The 26649-nt window shown below is 45.7% G+C and overlaps 3 protein-coding genes across 3 annotated transcripts in view; 1 reads left to right on the top strand and 2 right to left on the bottom strand.

Annotated features, from left to right (window-relative positions):
* Positions 1-14073, top strand: part of DPP7 (dipeptidyl peptidase 7) — a 33435-nt gene extending 19362 nt beyond the window's left edge. The window contains exons 9-13 of the mRNA XM_026658486.1: positions 10439-10557; positions 10638-10794; positions 11522-11586; positions 12426-12496; positions 13349-14073. Of these exons, the coding sequence (XP_026514271.1) occupies positions 10439-10557; positions 10638-10794; positions 11522-11586; positions 12426-12496; positions 13349-13481 (545 nt within the window). The 3' untranslated portion in view covers positions 13482-14073. The remainder of the gene's footprint in view (positions 1-10438; positions 10558-10637; positions 10795-11521; positions 11587-12425; positions 12497-13348) is intronic.
* On the bottom strand, positions 661-10432 carry LOC112106812 (kelch-like protein 13). Its single transcript, XM_024200254.2, has 4 exons — positions 8393-10432; positions 6065-6317; positions 3183-3343; positions 661-1338 (listed from the first exon to the last, which is right to left on the bottom strand). The coding sequence occupies exons 1-4, from the start codon at positions 9443-9445 to the stop codon at positions 946-948; spliced, it is 1860 nt and encodes a 619-aa protein (XP_024056022.2). The 5' UTR covers positions 9446-10432; the 3' UTR covers positions 661-945.
* A 1992-nt stretch (positions 14074-16065) lies between the features above and the next one.
* The window catches only part of MAN1B1 (mannosidase alpha class 1B member 1), a 29518-nt gene continuing 18934 nt past the window's right edge, over positions 16066-26649 (bottom strand). Inside the window, exons 11-13 of the mRNA XM_024200253.3 lie at positions 23694-23891; positions 22507-22638; positions 16066-19931 (exon numbers count right to left, since the gene is read on the bottom strand). Of these exons, the coding sequence (XP_024056021.2) occupies positions 19728-19931; positions 22507-22638; positions 23694-23891 (534 nt within the window). The 3' untranslated portion in view covers positions 16066-19727. The remainder of the gene's footprint in view (positions 19932-22506; positions 22639-23693; positions 23892-26649) is intronic.

Raw genomic sequence — 26649 nt, 5'->3', positions numbered from 1 at the left:
CTATGTACGCTGCCATCAGCTCGTGTAGACATACCCCTATGCTCTTTGGAGTCTCAGCCCCATGGACTTTCAGTGAGGCTTGGGCTCCTAGGTCATTTAGGCCCTCTGGAAAATTTTACTCATACTCCAGCTCAATCAAAAGTTACAGGCTCGATTCAGCAGTCCCTGCTGGAGGTTCTCTAGCCTGTGTCTGCAGGAGGTCAGACTACGTCAGTGGTTCTCAACCTATTTACCATTGTGGGCCATACATGCAGCTCTCTGTATTACATGAGCCACATCCACACAAGATATATACTACCTGTATGGCCTTAAGGACGTCACATGGGCCACAGCTGTGTGCTGATTGGGCTTCAAGTGGCCTGCAGGCCATGGGTTGAGAACCACTGGTCCAGATGATCCTAAAGGTCCCTTCTGGCCTTAAAATCTACGCATCTCTGTGTTTATATTGGGCTTCTCACTGGGGGGGGGGGGGGGGGGGGGGGTATCTAACGTCTGTGCCTAAGGGGACTTTGTAAGGAGATGTTTGACATTTTAAAAGAACTTTGAGTGCAATTTGCAGAGTAAAACACTTCTTTAGAACTACTGTTATTTAGAACTACTCTATTTTTTTAAAAATAACTAAACTTCATCTTCGTTCATTTCAAAGAAGGTTTGCATATGTTAGAGATTTAGAAGGGAAAATATTCTTTATTTTTAAAATTAGAGAAGTATCCAGGCCAGCGCAGTGCGGCTAGGACATGCCTCCACTTCCTCGTTCATTCTGCTTGCACTGCCACCTCAGCAGTGCACGCCCGCACCGTGCTAATGTTAAGCCAAGAATGTGCTGCTCCTAAATCCCAAGCAGCAGTGTTTGGCTACGAATTGAGGAGAGCTCTTAAAACGCTTAGGGCATTTGCCACGTGCTCCATCAGAGCAGCTCCTTCACGGATCCAGTTCCTGCTCCCTTTAAAAAGCCGAGTGGGGCTCTTGTTTGGTGGTGATGAACAAGCTGAGAGTGGATCTCTTTCTGCTGTTGCCACCGGGCGAGCACTTCACTCCTCTCTCCTGCTGGTCAGCTGTCATCTCACAGGACAGTTTAATCATGCAGGAGGCATGATCGACCAAAGCATGTGGCAGGGAGCCAGCTTTCTTCCATATCCTCCCGTCGGGATCATAGATGAACACGCCATCTTCTTTACTCATGCGTCGCAGCGATCCGCCTCCTGTGATATAGAGTCTAGAGTGGAGCACAGCGATGCTGAACTGGCAGCAGCCAAAGGGGGATAGTGTTAGCGTGGTCCACTGGTCAGTCATCGGGCAGTAATGTTCTGTCTCGTTCACTTGAATCCATTCCTCTGCCTGCAATGAACCAGATCACTGATTTGCCACATGACCGCTTGGGTGGATGGTACTGTAGCACTGGACTCTTTCAATCTAACGATCCCCCACCCAATGAGTGATGCCAGTGTCTTAAGACATGGTTAAAGGCAAATTGTGTTCTTAAACCATTTGCCCACCAGGGGGCCTCATTCACAGTTGAAATGTAGCAGTTAATTTAAAAGCATCCTAAGAACCCCATGTGAAACACCAAAGTGGTATCAGAAAATGGCTCTGAAGAGGGGTCGTTCCTCTCTGGAAAATGGAGAAGGGCTCTTTCAGCTCCTAGGTACACTTGCTTTTCCCTGCATTCCTAGTTCTGGTCTGTCCCCATTAGATTTAAGGCACTAGGGGGAGCCCCTGAATGGTGGGTTGTGTTGTGTCATGTCATGGACAGCAGCCAAGATGAAGCTTGGGGGAGAGGAGGGGTCATCCGCAGCTCCATCTATATCAACCCATCCTCTACATCAAAGGCTCCAAGGGCCAGTGTTTTTTGCACCCACCAATTTAACCCACTTAGATACCTGGGTACCTGTATGAATCTGCAGATCAGGGCACCATGCTGGGATATGCAGGTGGCCTAAACTGAAGGCACAAAACCAGAGGGATCCTGTTAAAGGCAGGCCTGAAAAACTGCCCCACCACTGATGAGTTGTCGGTGTCAGTAATAACACAAACCATGTGTATCCTTATGCATTGAGCCCCTGCCTATGGAGCTGGAGGCAGAGTGCTTAGGAACACCACAGGAGCTGTCGGTGCAGGATGGTGCATGGCCCGGAGCAGGGTTGCTTGTTACACATTGAATTCTCTTCCCTCCTGGAGGAGTGTGGAGACACTCAGAGAATCCTTTTGACAGGCAGGCTGCCACAGGACAGCGTATTCTAAAAGAAAAGCCCTCACCTATGTCAACCCCCTGCAATGAGTAAAATGGACAGAGCTTTAGAAACCTGATTTACTTGATAGTTCTCTCTCTTTTATGGCCCTCATTACTGTAGTATCTGAGTGCAGCACGATTGCTAATGTATTTATCCTCACGACAATGGGCAGGGCAGTGCTATTCTCCCCATTGTACAGATGGGGAACTGAGGCACAGAGAAACTTAGGCCTGGTCTACACCTAAAAATTAGATTGAGCTAGCTCCATCGCTCAGGGCTGTAGAAACTTTGTGCCCTGTGTGATGTAGTTAGGTCGACCTGACCTCCACTGTTAACACAGCTAGGTGACAAAAGAATTCTTCTGTCGACATAGGTACCGTCTCTCAGAAATGGACAAACCCCTTCCTTCGATGTAGGAAGCATCTACGCCACAGCGGCACCCTAGCTGCAGCTCCCAGCTGTGCCGCTATAGCTGCTGTAGCGTAGACATGGGCTAAGTGACTTGTCCAAGGAAGTCTGTGACAGAGCAGGGACTTGAATCCAGGCTAGCTCCCTACCCACTGGACCATCCTTCCTCTCTCTGTTCTGCTTGCTTTCTGCATTTCTCTCGGCACGCATGAGGAGAATCGGCTCGTCCGTTTCACTCCTGCATTAGGATGTGACTGCAAAGGAATGATGATTTGGCTTTTAAAACATTTCCATTGATTCTGTAAATATTCTTGATATTGGTAGTAACTAGGATTTGATTAGAACAGGGCAGCAACTCATGAAAACAATTGTATGGACCTAGGCATTTGTACAGGCTTATTGGCCTGTTCACCACTGCATTAGTACCCTGCAAGACTGAAATCCATTGAAATTAATGAAGTTTACAGTGTCATCAAACTAGAATAATACAGTCCTGCATCTGGGGCACCACCTGGCTATTTCTAAGAACAAATCCCAACTTACAGCATTTAAAGTCCTGCCTCCAATACAGAAGATCCTGTCTCTGATTGCAGCCATTCCATGGTCACACCGGGCGAAGGTCATGGCACGGTTAGCGATCCAGCGCCGGAGGCGAGGGAGGTAGCTGTATGTGTCCCTCAAGGTCTTGCCAGCAGAAAAGCCCCCTGGAGGAGAGAAGCGAGGAGAGAATCCCTCTGCCCTGCTAAAGCTGTTCTCATCAGAGGCTTACAGCACTCTGCAAACAGGCATTAAGGAAGCCTTGCCAGCCATCTCTGCCTATGTCATGGTGAGGGGAAAGTGTTCCAGCTACATATGCAGCCTTGCCAAGGTGCTGTACCCTGAAGACCCAGCTGTCTCTCCTGTGGGGAGGGGCTTCCTCACCAGAAAGGGTAGGACCTTGTAACAAGTGGCGTGTGCCAGATGAGCATCCAAAAGTCTGGAGGTTTTAAAATCAAACCTCTTGGATGTGAAAAGTGTCTCCTGGAAACAGGTTTTCCCCCCATGAGATTTTATGGTGGCACGTGGGGTATTTCCAACCCAACCAGGAAGCAGGAACAGCCTCTCTTGGGGGATCTGCTTCCACCGGGCACCAGGACGTGCAGAGATGCACAAAAGTGGCTATTTAAAAAGAAATCTGTTGAAACATTTCAATTTTTGCCTGATTCTTGAATCTGAGCCAGTTCCTGTTCTCTAACCGTTCCCTGGCTCTAAGACACCCCTCACGGGGGTATCTCAGGGCTGCAGTAGACCAGCTTCTTCTCTTTGAGGCAGGAGGCTAGTGTTTGACAGGGCACACCCCTTCATGCTCCCTGAACTGAAGAATGCAGACAGAGTCTCTGAGTTAAAGATAAGGGAGGACAGGAGGTCAAATGTGGCTGACACAACACTTAACGCCGGGTTTTCCAGATTGTGTGTAAACACTCTCCACCCCCACGCTGTCTGCTTGGATACAGCACGTTTTGTTTGAAGCTCTCATACCAGCACTGCATGCGGAATTGTTCAGTATGATTGGACAGAGCTGTGCATAAGACCCCACGGGCTAGTACTGTGAATGGGATTATGTGATGGGGCTGCCTATGATAGCGGGGGACTAGACTCAATGACCCAGTCCTATGTTCCTTTCTAACTTCAATGAGACATAACCATGGGATGTCAGCACTTCACCGTGTTTTTAATGCATTCGTTCTCACGACACCCTGGGAGGGAGGGAGGGAGGGGAGCATCTTTATCCTCATTGTACAGATGGGAAACCGACACCGAGGCTAAGTGACTTGCCTAAGCTCCTGCAGGAAGTCTGTGGTGGAGCAAAGAATTGAATCCCAGTCTCTCAAGCCCAAGGCTAGTGCCCGAACCACTGGGCCATCCTTCCGACCTATGTCAGCCGGTCACTCTGGCTGATCCAGGAGCCGTGCACTGGATCCAGGGTTTAAGAGGTGCCATTTCAGATGGGCTTTTATGCTTATTTGGACACTAAGGTAGAACTGATCTCAGAGTCTTACGCTTCAGTGTCCTTCTCCTAAGATACCACAGTATAATTATATATTAAATGCACCATGCAAATTGCACAGTTAAAATCAAATCAAGGAGCTCCGGGAACTCGATCCCAATGATCATTTCTAGCCTTAAAATCGATGAAAGTCAAAAACCAAAGGTTCCTACTGCAGTGTCAAATCATCTTGAAGCACACAAGCAATACCTTGAATGTCATTGTTAATGATGCGCTTTCTTTTGACATGACAGGACTAGCGCTGAATGTACATTATACTACGTGTCCAAGTTAGCAATTGCTGAAGGAACCCTTAATTTTTGTATTTCCGGATGCGTTTAGTACATTGCATTAGGTAGTTGTGTCATAGGCGGGGCTGGTAGAATTGCCTATTATTGTGCGTGCCCAACACATCCCATTTATAAGACTTGTTTATAACTTTGCCAAACGTTAAGTGGTTGAACTGAAATTTTTCCATGACAGGTGTCTGCCTCAGACTGAACCTTTTTTTGGAAAATTCCAACCAGAACAGTGTAGCCGTTTCCAAGATTGGGGCTAGGGGAAAATACATTGTTTTGCCATGTTAAAAAAAAAATTCTGGCAGCTTTTTTTTTTGAAAAATTCTAGTGTCCCCAGGCTTTGGGGCAGGGGGTCCTGTGGAAAAAATAGTATGTGATCATGTAATTAAAGAATGTATGGAAGTGCTTACGCACAAAGGGACTGAATTAGGGTTGCCCAGGCAACCTTAATTTTGGCATTTTCTAACTTTTGAGTGTTTGACTTTGCAACCTTAGTAACGTTCTTTTACCAGGGCGTGGGCATGCAATTAGTAAATCATATTGCAATAGTGCCCATGGTCCGTATAAGGCCTGGGGCCTCATTGGGCCAGGCGCTGTACAGAAACATCAGATGGCCCTTGCCCTGAAGAACTTACACTTCAGTTACTTTTTGTGCTTCGTTGCCTAGGCTGAGCGTTCCAGAACAGTGCAGGGGTGTTAGCCCCACATCTTCCATTCAAATGCACGTCACGTGTGTGGCTAAATATGCAGCAGTGCTTTGGAAATCTCACCCTAGTTTGCTTTCTTAAAGGAAAGCAGCTGGAATTTGGCCAAGACACCACGGTCAAAATTTCTGGTCTGACAAAACGTGCAATGGGATGTTTGACTGCAGCTGGCCAAGATCCTATTGTAAGTCTTCTCTGCAAGACGCTGCCCTCTGATGTAACGGCTGGCATTGGTTCAGGAGGAGGAGCACCACTTATTGATTCACCAGCCCCGTACAGCACTATGGATTTCCCTAGTCAATCGCCCATCCAAGCATTGTCCTGATCCAGTCTTACTTGACTGTAAGGTTACCGGTAAAAGCAAAGTAGCTACATGAGTTCCAAGAGCAGCGTCACCTGAAATGTAGAGGATTCCCTTGTGGATGGTGCCTGCATGATCAGCCACTGGCACGGGGAAGGGAGCAGCGCACTCCCACGTGTTCTGCGCAGGCTGGTATGCTTCCATGGTGTTGGTGAGCTTCCCCAGCAGCGTCCCGCCACCCACAGCCAGGATGCAATCAGACAGCACATCCACGTGGAAGCGCGTTCGCCTCTCCAGCATGCTGGAGACCTGGAGCCATGACATGTCACGGGGATCAAAGCGGAACACCTAGGATCACAACAGAGGGAACAGTGGTCAGTGCGCCAGGCAGTGAGCTAGCCAGGCTGGTGGGAGACAGGCATGGCTTTAAGAACTGCTATGCACTGCACTCACGGGGTGTGGCTGCAATTGTGTAGACGTGCCTGATCTAGCTTTAATCGGCCTAGCCTGGGTACCAGAGCAGTGAGGCTGCAGCTTCACAGGCTTTAATGTGGGTTGTACAAGACTGCCTAGGGCCCTGGATAATTACTCGGGCAGCTGGCCCATGCCTAAGCCTGTGTTGCCACAGCTTCACTACTCCAATTCATAAGCTAGCTAGATTAGAATGAGCACAGTACGTCTACATGTGCTGCAGGCACACCCCGGGATTCCAGGGTAGCCCCCCTTTCAGCTGAGGGGGCTAATACAGCCCAACCTGAATGGTTCCTTTAAATGGCACTTAGTGTGCCCCAAGTCTAAACAAACCTGTACAGCTTTGTCTGCATACAGGACCTAAATGCTATAGAGCTTTTCTAAATGTGTGTGGGTAAGATCTACGCAACGCCCCCTCCACAAAGTTACATCTCGGGCCACAGCGAAAGCTGCGTGTGTTTCTTGAGCTACTTATTTAAACAGGGCAAGTGATAAGAACCTGGTACAAGGCTCTATGCTGTAACATGACAGAGATGGGCTGTCTCAGGAATCCCACCTGAGCCATGGGAAACTACCACCGAGGGGGCTGTCAGAACAAGGCTTCCAGCTGGAAACCCGTGTGATCCTCCTTACTGAGCAGAACTTGGCTTGATCTTGGGTAAAGTTATACAGCAGCCAGGCTGGCATGTTAATTCACTCCTGGTTGTGAACAACTCTCTGCTGAAGACACAGCACCGCTATCACCCTCTGTCCTCTTGTCACCACCTGACCAGCGCTTCGTCCCAGCCTGGTCTGAGGCTTCCCATCTCCTGGGCAGAGCTGACCCTTTTGGGTGGTGTTGAAGGGACTAGACTAGCAGAGCCTCTGGGATGCTGGTAGCACTGTGCTGCTTCCTGCAGCCTCCCTACCCCCTCCCCCCCCACCATTAAGTCTGATTGGGGGGCAGAGTTTGCCATAGACCCTGGGGGGCAACCAGTTTGGGCTCTAAGCACAAAGTGACATTTAGCAAGTGGGGCGCTGAGCCCCACCTGGGCTAACACTCTCTAGCTAACCCCTGAAACAATGGTGTCTTACTTCCTAGGCAGGGGCAAGACATTGGAGCTCGGGCATGTATGGGGGGGGGAATATTCACCCTTCATGGGCAAGAGAAATGGAGGCGCTTCTTTTAAGGAGAGTCGAACTGTAACTCTTGCCATTGCTAGAGTGATTCTTGTGGCAGAGGGGATGGTCTGAATATGATCCTGTTTCAGTGGGACTGGGTCAGGCAGCAGAGCTCAAAGGCCATGAGGATTGATGGATGTGGGCCGGTGTTCTACTACTTCAGGTATTTGAGGTTGGCCTGGTTTGGGGCTGGCGTACAAGGGTTTCTGATGCGATCCACGGAAGTGGAATATACTAAACAGAGATGGAGAGTTTGATTGGCCTAACTTGTCTCCCAAAGGACGTGGTGGGAGCCCCGTCCCCAGAGGGATTTTAAAGCTGGACAGAGCACTAGGAAATACCTTGTAGGAGCAGACCTGCCCTGGGCAGCCTGGAGGAGATGACTCCATTCCAATCTCAAACACAACTTCTCCTTATACCTCTCCAGGAGAGTGACGAGTGATTCAACCCGGTCATTACTCTGCAGCCATCCTGAGCAGTGCTGTGAACTGGAGGGAGACCGTTCGCGTGCCAGGCAGCTCTTAAGTCTCTGCAGGGCCATTTGTCTCTGCCGTGTTCAAGGCCAGCGCTTTCCAATTAACATTAGGCAGCTAAATAAGGGGTCTGGTTTTTTTTCAGTTACGCTGGACACCTGCGACCCCCACTGACTTCAGTGGGAGTTGTGAAAGCTCAGCACCTCTGAACATTGACTTTCGGTACCTAGTGGGGAAATTGGCCTTAGCTCTTCTGAGCCTGTGTGTGTACAGAACTCCCTTCGAGCACTTGATTCCCTCTAACCTAAAGCGCCTTACCTCGTTTGAAGGATGTTTCCCTGCGGGATCAAATCTGGACTGGCCGCCGATGACAAAGAGGAAGTTATTGATCACAGCTACACAGTGGTTGTAGACAGGTGTGGCGAGTTCACCTATCTTTCTCCATGCACTGCAGCTCTCATCTGCAGCCCACATGTCTCTGCAGACTCTGTTGTCCGTGGTTCTGCCACCAAGAATCAGCAGCATAGAGGAGCTGGAGCGGATGCTTGTGTGTTGAGTCTGCAGGACTGGCTGAGCATACAGCTGGGAGTGGTAGATTAGAGCCTCCTGGAGGTACCTATGGCACTCCGAGTCTGCCCTCATAATGGGTGTTTCCTGCACGTATCTCTGCAGATCCCGCAGAGGAATGAGAGGAAATCGGATTCGCCTTAAAATATCTGCCGCTCCTTTCAGCCTCGCGCTGTCATGCAGCAGCCAGCTTACAGCAGCGTTGAATAGCTCCAGCTCGGTGCACCCTGCCACGTCTGTCTTGTCTAAGATTTCACACAGGGTCTCTTTGTCCAGCTCCTTCATGCACTGAGGATCAGTCAGTATCTGTCTGTAGTGCTGCCCTACGTGGTACATGGCTTTCTGTCTCAACTCTTCTGGACCAAGCCTCCTAGCGATGTTGAGTGTGTCCAGGCAGTTCTTGTGATTCAGGCCGTCCTCCAGAAACTGAAAGCACAGCTTGATCACTTCCCGGACGAGAAGGGCTTCTGCCGCCTTGAACGTCTCTTCGACGTTCTGTAGGGAGAGTTCCAGTTTGTTGGAGTAAATGAAGTTGAGAACATTCCTCAGCCCCCCAGCGCTGATGGCTTTCAGCTGCACGTTCGCGTTGGGGCTCCCGGCACGTGTCGCGTTTCCAACAAACAGGATCTTGCAGTAATTGCTTGCTGAAGCCAAAATGATCTTGTGCGCTGGAAAGCGAACCCCATCTGCCTCCAGCGTTACATCACACAGCGCGTTCTGTGAGCGGAGGCTGCATGCTCCGTCCAGGAGTTTAGCCAGGTATGTGTCCGATGTGAGAGATTGGCTCGGAGTGCTGAGCGACATCCCTCTGAAAGCTGCCTTGTGACCAGGAGGGGCGCAGGAATCTCTCTGCAGGTGTCTATAAGGAGTGACTCCTTCCCCCCATGTAGGGGTTTTCAGTGGAGCCTTCAGTCTCACTCCTTGGGGAGCTGGGTCTGTCAGACTCTTCCGAATCCTGTCTTATCGTCGGCAGGAGCACCAAGTGCTGTGTGCTCAGCAGAGGAGACCGATCCACAGCTAGTGGTACTATCACTGGCGTTCGTCTGTAGTGTTCCTTTTGGACTACTCTATGAGCAGGTCACTTGAGTGGCAGGCAGCAAACAATCCTTCCTTCTCTTCTCTATCTGCCAATTATTCATTCACACAAAGGCGCCCAGTCTCCTCCAGCTCCCATGCTACGCCTGATTGACTTGTATTGGCCAGGTACTCGTTTTCGTCTGGGCAAGTCTGGGCATGTCGCCCTCCCTTTTTCAATCCGTGATCAAACAAAATTCTTTTTTTGCAGGGCTGGCATTGGCCAGTTTGCTTAAGTTGCTGTCTTGAAGCTGCAGTAAATACACCCTGGGGGGTGGACAGCCACTAGCCTTGTGCAGTTTGAGAATTCAGTTCAGGATAGTTTGTGTGAGAGACTATACAACAGCTGAAGTGCGTTAGTCTGAGACTCACGTAGGGCCGAGACCAGATCTGGAACGAGATGGGAGAGCTAACGAGGCACAAAGACCCAGGGGGCCTGTTGCGGACGCTGGGTGTTGCAGAGAAGGGGGCTCTCCCACAGCCAGCGAAGAGATGGTGATGGTTTTGCTGATCTAATGACTAGGCAGGTGGAGAGCTGTGATCTTTACTACAGCCTGGCTCAGACTGGCACGCAGCCTTTTAGATCTATTACCCTGTCCACACACCCTGATCTCCTTACGCCTTCTCTGGCTGGTCTCTCAGCTTGAGTTCTTTGGGGTCGCTCTGGGTAGCGCAGCCATTGAGCTATTGGCAGCCCAGCGTAACTGTCTTTCTGCCTGACAGGAGTGTTCTACAACTCGACTGGGATGGCGCCGTGTTACGACATATACAAACAGTACAGAAAATGTTCTGACCCGACTGGCTGTGGCATCGGCCCAGATGCCGAGGCGTGGGACTATCAGGTACACTGCTTGGAGGAATCAGTGGACTTTAATACAGATCCTCCCCCTTTCCATCTTGACCGTTCCCATTTCCATCACAGGCTTGTACCGAGATCAACTTAACCTTCAGCAGCAACAACGTGACCGACATGTTCCCTGAAATCCCGTTCACCGAGGCTATGAGACAGCAGTACTGCTTCAACAAATGGCTCGTGCACCCGCAAAGGGACTGGTTGCAAACAATGTTCTGGGGCAGCGGTAAGCTGCATGTTGCTGTTTATTCCTTTGCATCATCTGTGTATTTCCCCACCACGGTCCCTGCATTCTGGGCTGGAGACCGGGATAGCATTAAGGGGAAGGGCTCAGTTATAATGAATATACACACACACATACATCATGGGTGGCAAGTGATTCGTACAGTTGCAGCTGTTCTCTTATTTAAGGACTGCAGCCAAATCAACCAGTCTCTAGTCTCTCCTCCCGTTTCCCTAATGCTCCCCCACTGCAACTCCCCTCTAGGACCATAACTCTGCCCTACCCTCTCTCCTGCCCCAACCCCCTCTCCCAACTCTGCCTCCTCCGTCCCTGTTGATTCTTGCACCAACACAGCAGACTGGCCCCAGTAAAGCGTGGAGGCAGGTCATGCTTGGGGTGGAGCTGGAGCTGGACAGGACTGGCTTCTTTCTGGAAGAATGAGCAGCAATCTCTTCTTGGCATAGCTTCCTTTCCACCTCCCCCTCTGAGCATCTGCTCTTCAGGTACATGTTGTTAGTGGGGAGGTGGTGGCAGAGTCCAGGAGAAGCCTGGCTTTCTGTAATCAGCCCATACTGTACTTCACTTAAAAACAAGTGGAAAACCAAAGTGACTGCCAAGAATTTTTTTAATTTTCCACTGTCGTTTGCACACTCTGAAGCAGCTAAACAGGTTTTGGTAAATGGACAGGAGAGTAAAGGGGCCCCTCAGATATCATCTGTATGAATTTCAGACATGAAAGCTGCAAGCAACATCATATTTTCGAATGGAGACTTGGATCCATGGGCAGGCGGTGGCGTAAGTATCTACCTCGCTGTGGGCCGAGCACAGGTGTGAGATACCCTAGTTCATAACCTGGCTGACCTCACCCTTTCTGTCTAGTGACAGAACAGACCCCCTTAGGCTGCTTCATGGAAATGCCGAACGGCTACAGAGCAGGCAGCAGTTGCTCATGTCCATCCTGTTCAATAGGTATCTTTGCTCTGCTGAACTATTTGGCAGCCCTAGAACACTTGTGGCAAATGGTAAGTTAGTCTATCAGGAAGGCTGCTTCTTTCTGCCAAAGAGGGGATTTGATTCTAGTGGCTGTGCTGCAGCAAAGCCCACTTCGTTTTAGACATAACAGCTCTTTGCACTAGCGTCTGCTGGTGCAGAATTTGGTAAAATAGAACTAGAACCAGCTGTGGCTGTAGCACCCCCCACTCCAGCTGCTCCACCTGCCCTTGGAAAGCCAACTTCTTCCCAGCAATAACATCCTAACTTCTAGTTGCTGAAGATCAGATTTGTGCAAAGTAAAAATGAATTCATTCTTCCCAACAACCTGAGGCAGCCATGGTAACGCCTGAAAGGCTCGTGGTTCTGGTCAGATCTGTTTTATTGGGGAAATAAGCCTGGCCATAAACGTTGACGCTTTTCACCTGTAATGGAGGTAATGTCAATTTCATTTAAGAAAACACATTTGACTGAGTGGGAGGAAAACAAGGGCTTATGATGATCTTGACACACCTGTACCTGTCCTGCTAATGACTAGGTCAGGGTCCTGTTGCCCTTCCTGGCTCTGTCTTTAATTTTTAAAGCCTGTATTCAACACACTTGTCTGGTATAAGGAGTTTGACTTGCACATTTTATTGTTCCAGATAAAGAGTAACCTCAGTTCCTCACTAATTGCGATAACCATTAAGGGAGGCGCTCATCATCTGGATCTCCGGTATGTAGCCTGTAACCATAAGCCTTTGCTTACGGCCTCCCTGTTGGCCTGGGTGATCCCAGCAATGAAAACCACCAGTAACCTCAGCAGGAGACAGCCCACCAAGCACCATGGGCACTAAGCTGCTGAAACGTTGCTTTGGAAGAAGAGCCGTCCCCTTACCCAACTCAGTGCCCTGCGCTCTGCCTCTCCTTGAGCATGGAAATGGTGTTTGGTTCATAGCTGCTGTTTTACCATGTTCACTTGGTCTCATCACTGAGGAAGGGCCCTCTTGAGCAGGGCTTGTGCCAAGTTGTTCTCAGTGGAAGCTCCTTTCCAGAAAAGTGCTTTCTTTCTCCCCAGTAGGGCCAGCGCTCTGCCCCAGTAACCCGACAACCTATATGCAGTGCACACTGCAACATACCACCACTCAAGCTTTCCTTCCTTAGTTAGATGCTGGATGGCCTGGAGCACTGAGGACAGTAGTGTGCCTTCCATCCTGAGCTACCCAAACTCAGGGAGAGCCCATTACTCCCTTTCCTGCAGGCATACTGACCACCTCCCCACTATTACTTTGGTTTGTACTGTAACTTATTTCTCAGGGTTACACACTACTAGAACGGTTTAAAGCTGCATAGTAGAATGGTAAGCAGGCGGTATGTCTACAACCTTGTTCTCCGTGGCTGGAGCTATCCCCCGCAAAGAGGGGAAGCCCTCCGATGACAAATGTTTTATGTAAGGAAACTAGATCCTTTGCACCTCAGCTAGCTAGACTGTGACTCTTGAGCATGGCTGCTATGGCCTCTGAGTAACTGTATGCTCATGCTGGGATATGGACAACTAACGATTGTATATGCTTGGCATTCCCTACAGAGGCTATAATCCAGCTGATCCTCCATCTGTCACAGATGCACGCAACCTCGAAGCAAGGATTATCCATAACTGGGTGACGTCTGCTAGGATTGAGGGAGCCTGGGAGAAGATGTCTGCGGGTATATCACCGTGAAGATATCCATCCAGCCGCCAGCAGGAATGTTGTGCTGCTAGTGTGTGTACCAGAAAGCACGAGGGTGGCAGCCATAGGAGCTACTTGTGCACGGACCATTTGATGAAAATGTCAGTTCAAATAGCTCTACCAAGGTGATAAAAATTCACCTGTCTAAAGTGTCCTGTGAGTCAGTCAAGTCTGTCAAAAGAAAAACGAGTAGGCCACATCCATTGACTGAAGGCAATAGCACTTTGCACTAGTCACATGCTTACCTGCATTGTATCAAAGATGTAATTGTAATGGGAGAAGGAGAGAATAAAAGCTTGCCTGCAAGTGTTAGACCATTCCTCAGGAACTGGGTCATACTTCATGTGCATGCTTTCCAGAATGGTAGAGGAAAGAATGTGCCCCTGCTGTGAGTGTGAGGTATGATTATTCACAGCCCACACCAAGCTCCAGTGTTACACAAAACCAGAGGACACAGGTAGCTTATGTACAGCTAGAAACAGTCTGTCTTCAAGGAAATGCTTAAAAGGAGAAAGTTCTCTTGGGTGATTTGTGAAGAAGTAGAGGGAGGGTACTAGGTATAATGATCAGTGAGTTGTAGGAAAATATATATATATATAGGTGGTTGGTCAGCTGTGGAGTAGAGACTAAAGTTTGGAGAGCACGTACCTTATCTAAGGTAATCCCCCCGTGAACAGTACAGGAAACATTAGCAGTGAATAAGTAGTCACATTTCCAATGATGACCCCTATGTTTATTTTAAAATAAATTACAAGTTTATTAAAGTATGTGATAGAATGCCATGGGCTGGCTTTTGAATATAACCAAAGAGGATACAAAAAGGATATTTTTCTCTCACCCTGAGAGGTGAAATAAATTCATCTTTGCACATTAACAAGTAGACTCTTACCTACTGCAAATACTGTGTACCAATAAATACTAGCAAGACTGAAAAAATATTACATCTTAGTAATTAATTATATGCCTTAAAGTAAAATGTATCACCTTACCATGATTTGGGGGGGGGGGGGGGGGGGGTCATCCCCGGCTCGTGTTACTGAGGGGGGCAAAGGACAGCACTTGTTCAGCTTCTTACCATTGCTCAACTCAATGCTCCGTGGTGGTTAATATTTACACTGGTGAATCTCTGCTTCCATCAGGCCTCAAGTGGTTCAGATAGATACTAGGGCCAGTCCTTGATGCTTTTTCACATGATTCAGAGCAGACCCTCCAGGCACTGGGAGTACGTTTCCCACATCGAGCAAGGAGTAGTAAGCAGAGTCACACGGGTTAAAGCTGAAGCATTCCAGCAATTAGCAGGGTTCATAGTGCCCCATGAGAGGCGCGCTGAATGTCTCTACAGAGGAGAGCCGGGAAAGGAGTAAAGTCAACTCTCCCCCTCCCCCCATGGAATCCCCACCTCTGGCTCCCAAGCTAAGCCAAGGCCAGGTGGCTGTCTCTCTTGGCAACCTTTTATCCTTGCTCTGCTACAGGAATTGCTTCTTGATTACACGGCCTTGCTAGCACTCCCAGCTCCTGGAAAGCAGGAACCACACACAGACCATGCCCCTGATTAGAAATGGTCTTTGCCACATGATGCATTAACAAAGCAGCTAGGTGAGGTGTGAGCCACCTAGAAAGTACTCTAAGCTACAATCTTTGAACAAGTGGTGGCCAGTGGCCTGCTCTCTGCCCTTTGGGTGACTTCCAACTTTCCACTTTGAGAGGAGGCAAGAGTTCTTTTTAACCCTCTTGCACCTCATGAAAGATTCTAAAATATGAAACTTAACAAGGAAAGTAGTTCTGCAGATTAGATTTGTTCCTCTTCAGAGGATAACACCTGAAAGTGGCTAAAAAAGGAACATTAGTGAAGTATAGAAGAAATCAAATAGTAAAGGCTTTTAGATGATATAGTGTGGGGATAAGTTAGATATATAGCAAGACTTAGAGGCATAATTCAGCTTTCATCTTGTCAGAAGTAGCTCCATCAAATGGTGGGGGGCAGGGGGAGTGTCATGCTTCATAATCTGTTGCAGATTTCTGTGGCAGACAAATCTGACCCAGTTCAGCACAGATTTCCTTAATGGTTTTTAAACCTTGGATAAGAGGAAAGGGTGTATAGTGAAAAAACCTAGTTATCAAGTACATCCTACAAAGAGGCAACTGGGATAGTCACAGCTATTGCAAGGCCATACACCATTTCCTGGAAAAAGTTTCAGAGTAACTGGCTAAGAGAAAGGAAAGAACTAGGAATGTTTTCACAAGACATGAACTGACCAGCTGGTAAGAGGAGTAGACAGCTCCTCCCACTAACTCAGCCCAGCATGCTGGATTAAGACCTACAGCAGTGGCTTTGTTACCAAAAGGCTCATCATTCCACTGTATCATCACATACAACCATATGGAGCATAGGGGCAAGTTCCAGAAACAGTAAGAAATGCTGCCTCTGGTTACAGAATATAATAGCTTCACCCAGGGCTTGAAAAATCCACACACAAGTCAGAAACTTTCCCTGGGCAGCATTAAAGTTTGTGTCATCACTTCCAACAGTACTTAAGATTTCATTTAAAAAACTGAAATTTTTAGTCCTTTGCAATGGTCCAATAACCTTCCAACAGTGAATAAATGCAGTATTTTCTTTGAGGCTGCAGCGTTTCTACTGCAGCTATGAGACTGCCAAGCAGCAATGTGAAACTAACTAGACTTGTCGGTTTCATTGCTGCTGTTCAGAATCCTGAGAGCAGCAAGGAAACTTGTCTTCCTTTCACTTTCAGGCTGCTTCTTGAGAAAGCTCACAGCAGCAGAAGTAAGTACTGTAGTTTCACAGGTGAAGAACCAAAAAAAAGGCTAGGACAGCCTACAGTGGCAGAAACTTGCCTTCTCAACCCCTCATGACGGAGGCACTGGGAGAATGGAAGGCAAAGCTTCTTTCCCTCCCAGCAGTTGGAGAGGATGAGTGGAGCTTCAGATTTAATCTGACTCTTAACAGGACCATATAAAATATGGAGGAGGCCCAAGAGATTCCAGGCACAGCACCTTGGTAGAAATCCCCATACTTAAGGGGTGGCAGTGGGGTTGGGCTTCTCAAATGGGGGTTTCACTTTTGCCCCATATCAATCTTTCATATCTACTTTGGGCTAATAGAGAGATTTTTCCAAGCCCTCGTTTAAACTCTGGTACCTAAATGAGACCCCACTACTAGCCTCACCCTGTAAGTGTGCAGTACTTCATGGCTGTGACCATACACAACAAACCAAGCAGTATTTATTCCTCAGTGGAGGCAGGCCCAAGTCCGAATGAATAGTCTGAGTGTGTGCACTTTGTTTGTTTTGTTAGAATTAGGCAAGGCACTCAAGCTCTTGGAAAGTAACCAAGGCAGCTCGCGGCAAAAGGGTCTTTAACATCACTGGATTAAATTATGGCCTTTCCACAACAATCCATTATTTGAGTATGGGAAGTGATTCAATACATGGAGATGCCAAGTAGATGGATTATATTCACTGCACTTAAGGCTTTGGTTCAAAGGACCATACAGTACCTGAATGGAAACTTTCCAACCAAGAATGAGCACTGGTCCTATCATGCCTGGAAAGTAAGAGGATGTGCTGTGCCATCAAGGTGGAGTATTGTGCCTTTAAACTTCACAGACCAATCAGAGGCAAGAAAGTATCTTTGAGGGGGCACAAAAGCAGGTCATGACATAAGCAATTAAAGCTTCCTCTTCAGCAGTCAGAAACGGAGCAATCAGATCGCCAATTGTCAGACTATTTACATGTTTCAGGCATAATAAATGATAGTTTCAAACTGACATTAGGTTTCTGTTCTACCCTGAGCAGAATGTTGACCAATATTAAACAAAACATTAAAAAAAGGTAAGATTTGACAAAAACCGCCAGTTAGGATAAGTTAATTTCCTAAGACAGCATGAAGCCAGAGAAGAAATAAGTCAGACCAATAGCTTTGGAATAGAAATTTAGGATGGGGGGGGGGAGGGGATAATGTTTACTCCTCCCTCCACTTTATTCATTCAGAGTGAAATTCATCCCATATCCTTCTACTTGTATACTGAGCTCATGTGATATGGAAGGAATTGCAACACAATACACATGGAACCCTACAGTGCCATTTTTGCAGAGTCAAATGCTTCTAAGAGTGCAACTGCACTTTATGATCTTAATACAGGGCTTAAGTGATACATAGAACCTTGCATATGCTCTCTGCACTAGGGTGTATATTCATCTCCTGAAAATTAACTCTTAAGCCCCCTTAAATACAACCAAGACACTCTGGAATTCTTATGAACCATGTAAAAATCAAGCAACAAAACAACTATTCAGCTTTAGGGTATGGCTTCTAAATTCCAATGTGCACTTAAGGGGGAGACCTTGTGAATTCCAAGATTACTAAAATTCTTGAATTTGTGGATCACCTCATTCTGCATTAACCTGTCATATCAGCAAATGCCCAACTCCCAGCATCAACAAACTTAAAAAAAGGGTATCTCTCTCTCTCTCTATATATATATATATATTACACATATATATGTAGAAATATAATTTGCAGTAATTGTTTCTTCATTTCCATGTGCCATTATCAAGGAATGATAAGTACTGCCTAAAGATTTAAAAAGTGGTCCAAATAGTAATGTCCTACTCCAGCAAGACCAGGTCTGGCAAGACAAGTTATAAAGACATTGGCTACTTTACAAAACAGAAAGTTACATTTACTGTTAAATCCATAACTGAATTGCAATGGGTCAGCTTTATATTACCACTATTTCTCAGCCCCAAAATTAGAGTGGATTGTGCCTACACACGTACCTGTAACCTGTCTTCTCATTAATGAGACCTATGGGAATGGAAACTATGACAAGAAGAGAGACCCTAAAATATAAGTGAACTAGCACTTTTCTCCCACAACTTATTGGTGTTCACAGGACTGCATAAGTTAGCTACTTTCAAAATTCATGTTTCTTTCAAACATTTCTTTCATTTTACTTTTGAAACTCATTTCCAGAAATAAAAATGCAAGACTCCCTAGGTTCACAGAAGATACTTTTATACATAAACACTAGGTCTATTTTCTCCTCAAAGCACCCAAACAGCTCTCAGCAAGTCTACTGGCAGTATTAGAGGGGAGACCCTTTCAGTAGGACCACATTCTGAATCCATGTCAGAAGACCCTCAGACCATCTGTATTTAATTCTACAGGGGAACATAACACTTTCAAGCAAGGTACTTCAAAGAAGAAAAAAGAATTGAAAACCCCTCCTTGTTAATCCATAGTAAGACAAATAGTAGGAATTACTCTGCACAACAATAAGCCTCACTGATCCAACATAACATTTTTAAAATCCAAGATCTGAGAAAGTTGAGTTTGAATTACACCTAATGTGCTCACCAGCTTTTCGGTAGCTCAACCTCGCAAAGCAGCTTTCAGTCAGAATACCTGAGACTAACTGATGCAAATATATATATATAAATGCATGTATGTATATTGTTTGCTTTTCACATTGTCTCCTGCATTCCTGCAGATAAGTTAAAAAAATTGCCATACATCTACAAAATTGTATATCACTTTGAGCTAAATCAGCAGCAAGTTCTGTACTCAATTTGCCACCATTCATTCATTTTAGACACAGCTCAATAAAATTCAGATGCTGTACTATAGATGTTTTTGTAACATAACTTCTCTTCAAACATAATGCTGCACAGCTCATTGATTTGGAATGAGATCAAAGTGTCAGCAATATTACTGACATCCCCATTTTTACTGGGACAATGGTACAGGTCTCTGTCTACCCCACATACCATATGGAGATATTACAGGCTCATACCATGGAATGAGCTGGAGTCAAACTTTTCAGTACATCCTTCTCTCCAGAGACAATCCTGTGCTATAAGACAACTTGCTGCTGTCCTGAAATGTAACCAAAATTTACAAAGAATGGCATGAGTGAGTCACTGGTTGCTCAGAGACCTATTAACATCAGGGTTCACACTGCAATTGCTTCCCCAACCCTGATGTCTGCATCAAATCCAGGCAAAGCAGTATAGTGTGCTCAGGTTGTCCATCCCCGAGCTAAAGCACAGAGTTAGATTTAAGACTGACAGATTTCTCTAAATCAGAGATGTTTTTCCAATTTTTTTAAAAACCAAGAAAGGGTAAATAGAGCAATTCTCTGCTATCCCAGTTCAAACCCTGCACAGTAAAGTGACTCAAAGTAACAGCCCGCTGCCGAAGGTTCACATAGTACTTCTATGCTGGTGCCCAGATAGAAAGGGGGTGAGCTTCTGTGTTAAATACATATTTGTCAAGGTTGATTAGGTCTACGTCATCCGAAAACAGCAGAAACATATACTTGAGTGTTTCCCCAAGAAAGAAGCTTTCCATCTTATCTCTTGGCTCTGGGTTACTGGGGTTCTGGACGTTGTTAATGGAAGTGTAACCACCTGAAGGAACCTGTGCAAAAGACAATTAACAATTTTTATATATTTCTATAAGCCAAAAAGAACTTGTGTTATCTACAAACTCCCAATTTTGATTAAAAAAAAGATGAAAATAAACATTAGAAAAGCAGGCAAAGCTTTCAAAATAATATTTTGCAACTTACATAAAGAATTTCAATTCTGAAGCATTACAAAACACTTTACAAACTGATACACAAACTACATACAGTAAAATGAAGCCACATCACTGTGAAATGTTGCATGTTTAACAGCAGAAAGAAATGCTACAAGACAAGTGAAGAGGACAATGTCCCATCAAAACTGCAGAAGAAATTTGAGGCAATTACTGTAATTACCCAGGTTGAAATTGGTCAGGACAACAGGCTTAATACCTCTACTCTTGAGAAATGGTCATGAAAGATCCCATGGCCCGAAGCAGTCTGGACCATAATTGTATAGCTCATCCAAAAGCTACTTCTAGAAACACAGTGCTCCTCTACGGTTATGCTGGGGCATTGGCTCAACACAAACACAAAGGCCTGGTCTACACTGGGGCGGGGGAGAAATCGATCTAAGTTACACAACTTCAGCTATGTGAGTAACGTAGCTGAAGTCGACGTACTTAGATCGACTTTCCGTGGTGTCTTCACTCCGGTGAGTCGACTCTTGCCACTCCTCCATTAACTCCGCCTGCCCTCGCCGAGCTGGAGTACAGGAGTCCACGGGAGAGCGCTTGGGATCAATTTATAGCGTCTAGACAAGACACGATAAATTGATCCCCACTGGATCAACCGCTGCCCGCCGATCCGGCCGGTAGTGAAGACATACCCAAAGGGAAGAATGCCCCTACTGAGGCATTAACACGACCTCCTGCAGCACTCTCTTTTTTCCTTTGAAACCTTCCACCCAACTATTGTACCATCCCAGCAGCCAGATCTTGCTTAGTTTGTGAGATCTGACACGATCACAGCAGAAACTGGATGGTTTCAAGGAAGGATCAGTGAAACTTTGCTGGACTAAAATTCATTTCTCAAATTATCTTTGTTAAAAGGTAAATTTTATGGGAGTGACATCCCATTTATGAAACACATTCTTTCACCAACATCACAACTCAGTTATACAATCTAATCATTTAACACAGCAGTTCTAAACTGGGGGGATCTGTAGCCCCCATGGGGGCTGTGGGGCCCACAGCTGAAGCCCTGAACCCCAATACCCCGCTGTGGGGCTGAAGCCCCGAGCACAGGGGCAGAGTTGGGGGAACAAAAGAGGCTCTTCCCCCCCAGCCCAAACTGTAGTGCCTTATCCAGAGTAGGGCAGTCCTGGGGACAGCTCCACCCCCCACCCACTTCCTCTCCCCCAACTCCCGTGAAGCCCCGACCTGTGGCCAGGTCAGAAGCCGGAGCCAGGCAGAGTGGGGCAGCTGCTGCTCTGGCTGGTGCCACAGAGAGGGCAGCGTTCCTCCATCTCCTCCTGCTGGTACCTGGGGTTGCAGCTGCTCCTCAGCTCCCAGCCCCCTTTGACGGCTCATGCAGACAGTAAGAGCCACCTCAGCAGGGGGACCCAGCTCTGGGGCCAGCAGAGCCCTCGGGGAGCAGCGACCGCGGAGGAAGGCCCTCCCCACACACAGCCCCTAGCTACCCCTCTCCCTGCAGCCCTTGTCTGCACACAGTCCCTCGCTACCCTTCTCCCTGCACCCTGAGCAGTTTTCATACTTTTAGAGCTGAACCCCCTGCCCCCTTTGAGTTATAATTTGTGGTTGCGCCCCATGCCGCACCCCTCCTCCCCCCATAACCCAGACAGGCTGGGTGGCCTGCTGAGGTGAGTAAGGGGGTGGAGGGAGCACTCCCTCCTTGGGCCCTGCTGTGTGGCACTGGCCCGAGCCCCACTGCCGCTCCCCCCACGCCAAAAAAAAAATAGAAGTCAAACTATGCGTGGAGGCCAGAGCTCCAGCTTCCCCACACCCCACTGGGCCCTGGAGTTTTTATAGCATGTTGGGGGGGAGGTCTCAGAAAGAAAAAGGTTGAGAACCCCTGATTTAACAGACAATGGATACATATTCACAGGTATCCATTAAAGTATCTTGGCAGTTAAAGCAATTGATGCTTTGAAGTCAGTGAGTTACCATGAAGGTTTTTGTATTGGTATTTTGCACTAGAAAATCCTAGCCCCTTAGAAACTATATCTGAAATTGCTAAAAGTAATGCTGAGACCCACTTGAAAACAAACAAAACAAAACTTGTTTGGATATAGGTCAGCATTTTTGTCCTGCTGACAATCCATCCCGGCAATTTAGAAAGTCTGCCCTCATCATAATTCTCTTAATATATAGCTTTTATCAATATGATGAAAAGTCTTTTTCCTTAATGTGCTAAGTACTAAATGCATAAGCCTAAGTACATAGGCTTCAAGGCACAGTACATACTGTAATACTCTGTCAAGCTCTTAATGCTTTGTTTTACCTATTAGATATTTTTATGATTCTTGGAAGATGAGCAATTTCAGCTTTACTTTGAAAGTCCCTATACGCAGAACACTTTGCCTAGATACACTCCTGAGATCATTACTGTTCAGCATGCTGGCCTTACCCGTGTATACTTATTGAAGTTCTGCAAGATCTCCCAGCCCCAGTCTTGGTATTTCTTATCCCCCGTGAATCTGTACAGGTAGAACAGGCTTTCCACAGTTTCAGGTCGCAGCAGGTTGTGCCTATCTGCAGGCTGCAAAAAAGTGAAGATCATAATTCAGTCAGGGAGCAGGATACATTAGCAGAGAGCAATTTGACTGTACCCTGTAGCTTCTTTGGTACCTACTACAAAATGGGAGAATAACCGGGTAGGTAGTAATATTGCTGAAAAGGATCCAGGAGTTATAGTGGATCACAAATTGACTATCAGTCAGCAGTGTAATGCAGTTGCAAAAAAGGAGTGTCTTATATAAGAGAGAGGAGGTAACTGTCCCACTCTACTCAGCATTGGTGAGGCTTCAGCTAGAGTACTGTGTCCAGTTCTCAGCGCCACACTTTAGGAAAGATGTGGGTAAACTGAAGAGAGAGTGAGTGTGTCCAGAGTAGAGCAACAAAAACAATAAAAGGTTTAAAAAAATGTGACCTATGAGGAAAGGTTAAAAAAAACTGGGCATGTTTAGTCTTGAGAAAAGATGACTGAGGCAGGACCTAATGGCTGTCTTCAAATATGTTAAGGGCTGTCATAAAGAGAACTGTGATCAATTGTTCTCCATGTTCACTCAAGGTAGGATAAGAAATAATGGGCTTAATCTGCAGCAAAGGATATTTACGTTAGATATTAGGAGAAACTTTTTAACTATAAGGGTAGTTAAGCTCTGGAATAGGTTTCCAAGGGAGGTTGTGGAATCCCCATCATGGGAGGTTTTAAAGAACAGGTGGGACAAACACCTGTCAGGGATGGTCTAGTTTCACTTGGCCCAGCCTCAGCACAGGGGGCTGGACTTGACTTCTCAAGGTCCCATCCAACCCTACGTGTTCAATTCTCCTCCACCACTCACACATGCCTCAAATACTTATATGCAAGTCAGCTTGTGAATGTTAAGAGATCATTCAAAAGTGTCAAGCCTAGGGAGTGTTTGCCCGAGGAGAGACAGAGAGGAAGTTTACCCATCAAAACAAAGAGCATCCTTCCCCAGGTGTAGAGATTCTATTGAGATTTTCATAGAAACAATGTGATATGTGCACAGAGCTATCCAATCAAGAGATACACAGATGTCAATTTGTAGTGATACTTGTAGGGCTGTTTACCTTGATCTCCACATCCTTGCGGTCCTTTTGTGCATGGAGATTGAAGTGTACAATCTCTGGGCTCAGGCCTGTCTCTACCTGAACATACATCTGGTAACAAGTTTCTATGAGGGCTTTGGCCAGCTCCATGTGATCAGCAGTCAGCCCATTGTGAGCTCCAAGAGCCAGTGTCCCAGGTAAGAAGCAAACTAGATGATCCTGCAAGACAAAAGCACCATCCACTGTGAGAAGTATTAAAACAAACAAGACTTTGACTTACCCTGTAGCAGTACAATAAGGATATAGAGCGCTTAAAGACCACAGTTATTTGTTAAGCAGAAATGTAACATGACATGAGGCTGGCGCCATTACTAAAGGAGACTCACTGTCAACTTGAAGTCACAAGTTTTTGTAACTACTGTTGATACTTATAACACTTTAAATTACTAAAACCAAAAGAAGCTAGTGGAAAAAAATTCTCATCTTGTTCAGTTTACCAGCCTGCTGCATTTCGTAACACTTTGTGTAAAGTCAGTTTCTTTGTTACCCTGTACTGCGATTAGTAAGGGAGAAACTGAATGACCTTTAAAATCAATCAAGAGGGGAACCAAAAAAAACCTTACAAAATTAGTTTTAAAAGAATTCAGGAGATAGCATTTCAAGAGGGTTCTATCAGAAAGTGTCAATTTGAAAAAAAAAACTCAATTTGATAGTGTCTCTAATATTTATATAGCACCCTAACTTTTCATGGTGCATTTTAAACATTTTAAATGGTCCAGACAGGTTAAAAGCTAAACTGCTCAAACACAAAAAGTAGACAAAAGAAAATGATAGAGAAGAGAAGGATGAGGGGTTAAGATAAAAACTATGAACAGAAAGCAAATTTCATGAGCTCTGATATTTTGAAGCAGAGACTGAAGTAAAACAAAAGGCAAAATAGAAATTAGCCATAGAAACCAAGGGTAACAGGTTTTGGGGAAGTATTTGAAGTTTAAATACAGATTATTCTGATAAATATAGATTAATATGAATATAACAGAGCAAGGGGTAAAGTTGAACATCCTTCTTACCACTAGAACTTTTAATTTTTTTGTTATTATCCATTTGAGTGTCAGAAACACCTGATACTTTAAGTCAGGCATCCTGAGTATTCCTCTGTATATCAGGCTCATCTCCTTGGTACAGCCAACATTCCACAGAACAACACTGGATTTTATTCCTGCATAGAGGCAGCAGCAGGAGCGAAAGGGTTACAAGAATCTTCCCTTCATGAATTGTACACACTACAGCTTTATTATTCAGTTATTTATTCAAGGAACAGAAGTATAGGTATTACCGCAAGGATTGTGCAACACTCTCAAACAACTGAGTTACATGGGATTATCATTCTGAGAATACTGTGAAATATTACATGAATAATTCAACAGTCAACAAAGACTGTACACAAACAAGTTGGGAACCTATGTCATATACAATTCTCAGTACTCACCTCCACTGAAATTCAGTTTACAGTAAGATTAACAGTCCCTTCCAGTAAGACTAATGCCCTACTGATATTGTGAACAACAGGATTACATATTAAATTTGGAGTTTTGTTCATTTCTACCATTCCAAAATCCTAAAGGGGTTATCAGACACCCACTGCCACCACCTGCCAATCTCACAGTGCTCATAGAGAACCTCTGTACAAAGCTCTCAAGATCCCCGTCCAATTCAACAGGCAGTGGTCAATACTGATGGTAATATCAGTGTAGAGAGACTGAAGTAACAGCATTAACATCTTTTCAACTAGTCAGGTTTGGTGAGGTTCCAGCCGTACCCTTCAAGCAGAGATGATAAATGAAATGCTGTAAAAGTCTCTGCCCTGCAGGGACTGAATTAAATGTACTCATACATACAGTGTTAAGGGGGCAGATTTACACATACATTAGTAATGCACTGCTCACTTACAACTGTTTGTCACTTTCATTTATATACTGTCTTACACAGAAAGCACTCCAAGTACTTTTCAAAAGGAGTGTTAATTCATAGATTTTAAAGCCAGAAAGGTTCATTATGATAATCTAATCTGACTTCTGGTATAATACAGGCACATAATTTCACTCAGTAATACTTGCATCAAGTATTTGCCACCTAAAAGGCAGGAAACGAGATGGAGTAATTTGCCCAAGGTCACACAGTAGGTTTGTGGCAGAGCCAATACCAGAACTTCCAAATCACCTGATTTCCACACTCATGCCTTAACTACTAATTAGATCATTTACTTCCTTGTATTTTTGAATTGTAGAAAAAGTGAATAATACACAAAATAGGCACTATCTCAGAGTTTCAAATGCTGAAATGATGTAACAAATGATTGCACTGAATGTGTTTTCTACTGCAGAAGCACAAGTGGAAACTCACAGGGAGATTCAGATCAGCAAATAAAAACCAAAGAAAGGGCCTCTGTCCACAGCAGGGACTGTTACCTGTAACCTAGCTACTCAATACTGTCACTAGTGACCTGAACCCAGCATTCTTTTAAACTAAGATAGAACCTGCCCAGAGAACAAACAGAAAGACAAACAAAACCACCACCCTTCACAGGCTATCATAGTGTTATCCAGTGGTCCCCAAACTTTAACAACCCATGAACCCCTTTCACTAAAATGTCAAGTCTCGCGAACCCCCTCCTAAAAATGAATATGTCTAGGGATTTTCTCCCTTACCTGAGCATAAATTATAAAAGCAGTGTTCTTGGAAATATAATTTTTTAATTACATGCTTATTACACACTGTTTATTATTTATTATTTATCATTACAGTGTTAATTTTATTACATTATGAAAACGGCAAAACTCTTCCAACATCTCACTTTCGCAGCTTGTATCGCTTTGATTAAGCCTGTTATAAGACAAGGCTCCTATGTTTAATCAAGGAGTATCAGATGTGATACAGCATGAAGGTATTTAAGAAGCCAGCTCAAATACAGAGTTCC

This window comes from Terrapene carolina, unplaced genomic scaffold, assembly GCF_002925995.2.
Source record: "Terrapene carolina triunguis isolate 2854851 unplaced genomic scaffold, T_m_triunguis-2.0 Scaffold449, whole genome shotgun sequence".
Classification (NCBI taxonomy): domain Eukaryota; kingdom Metazoa; phylum Chordata; order Testudines; family Emydidae; genus Terrapene; species Terrapene triunguis.
This window is presented reverse-complemented; position numbering and strand designations above follow the sequence as displayed.

Coding starts and splice junctions, on each gene's coding strand:
- LOC112106812 (XM_024200254.2), bottom strand. CDS start 9,445: ATGTCGCTCAGCACTCCGAGCCAATCTCTCACATCGGACACATACCTG. Junction 6,318..8,392: donor GGAAACATCCTTCAAACGAG/GTAAGGCGCTTT, acceptor TTGTGATCCTAG/GTGTTCCGCTTTGATCCCCG. Junction 1,339..3,182: donor GAGGCAGGACTTTAAATGCT/GTAAGTTGGGAT, acceptor GGTTCATTGCAG/GCAGAGGAATGGATTCAAGT.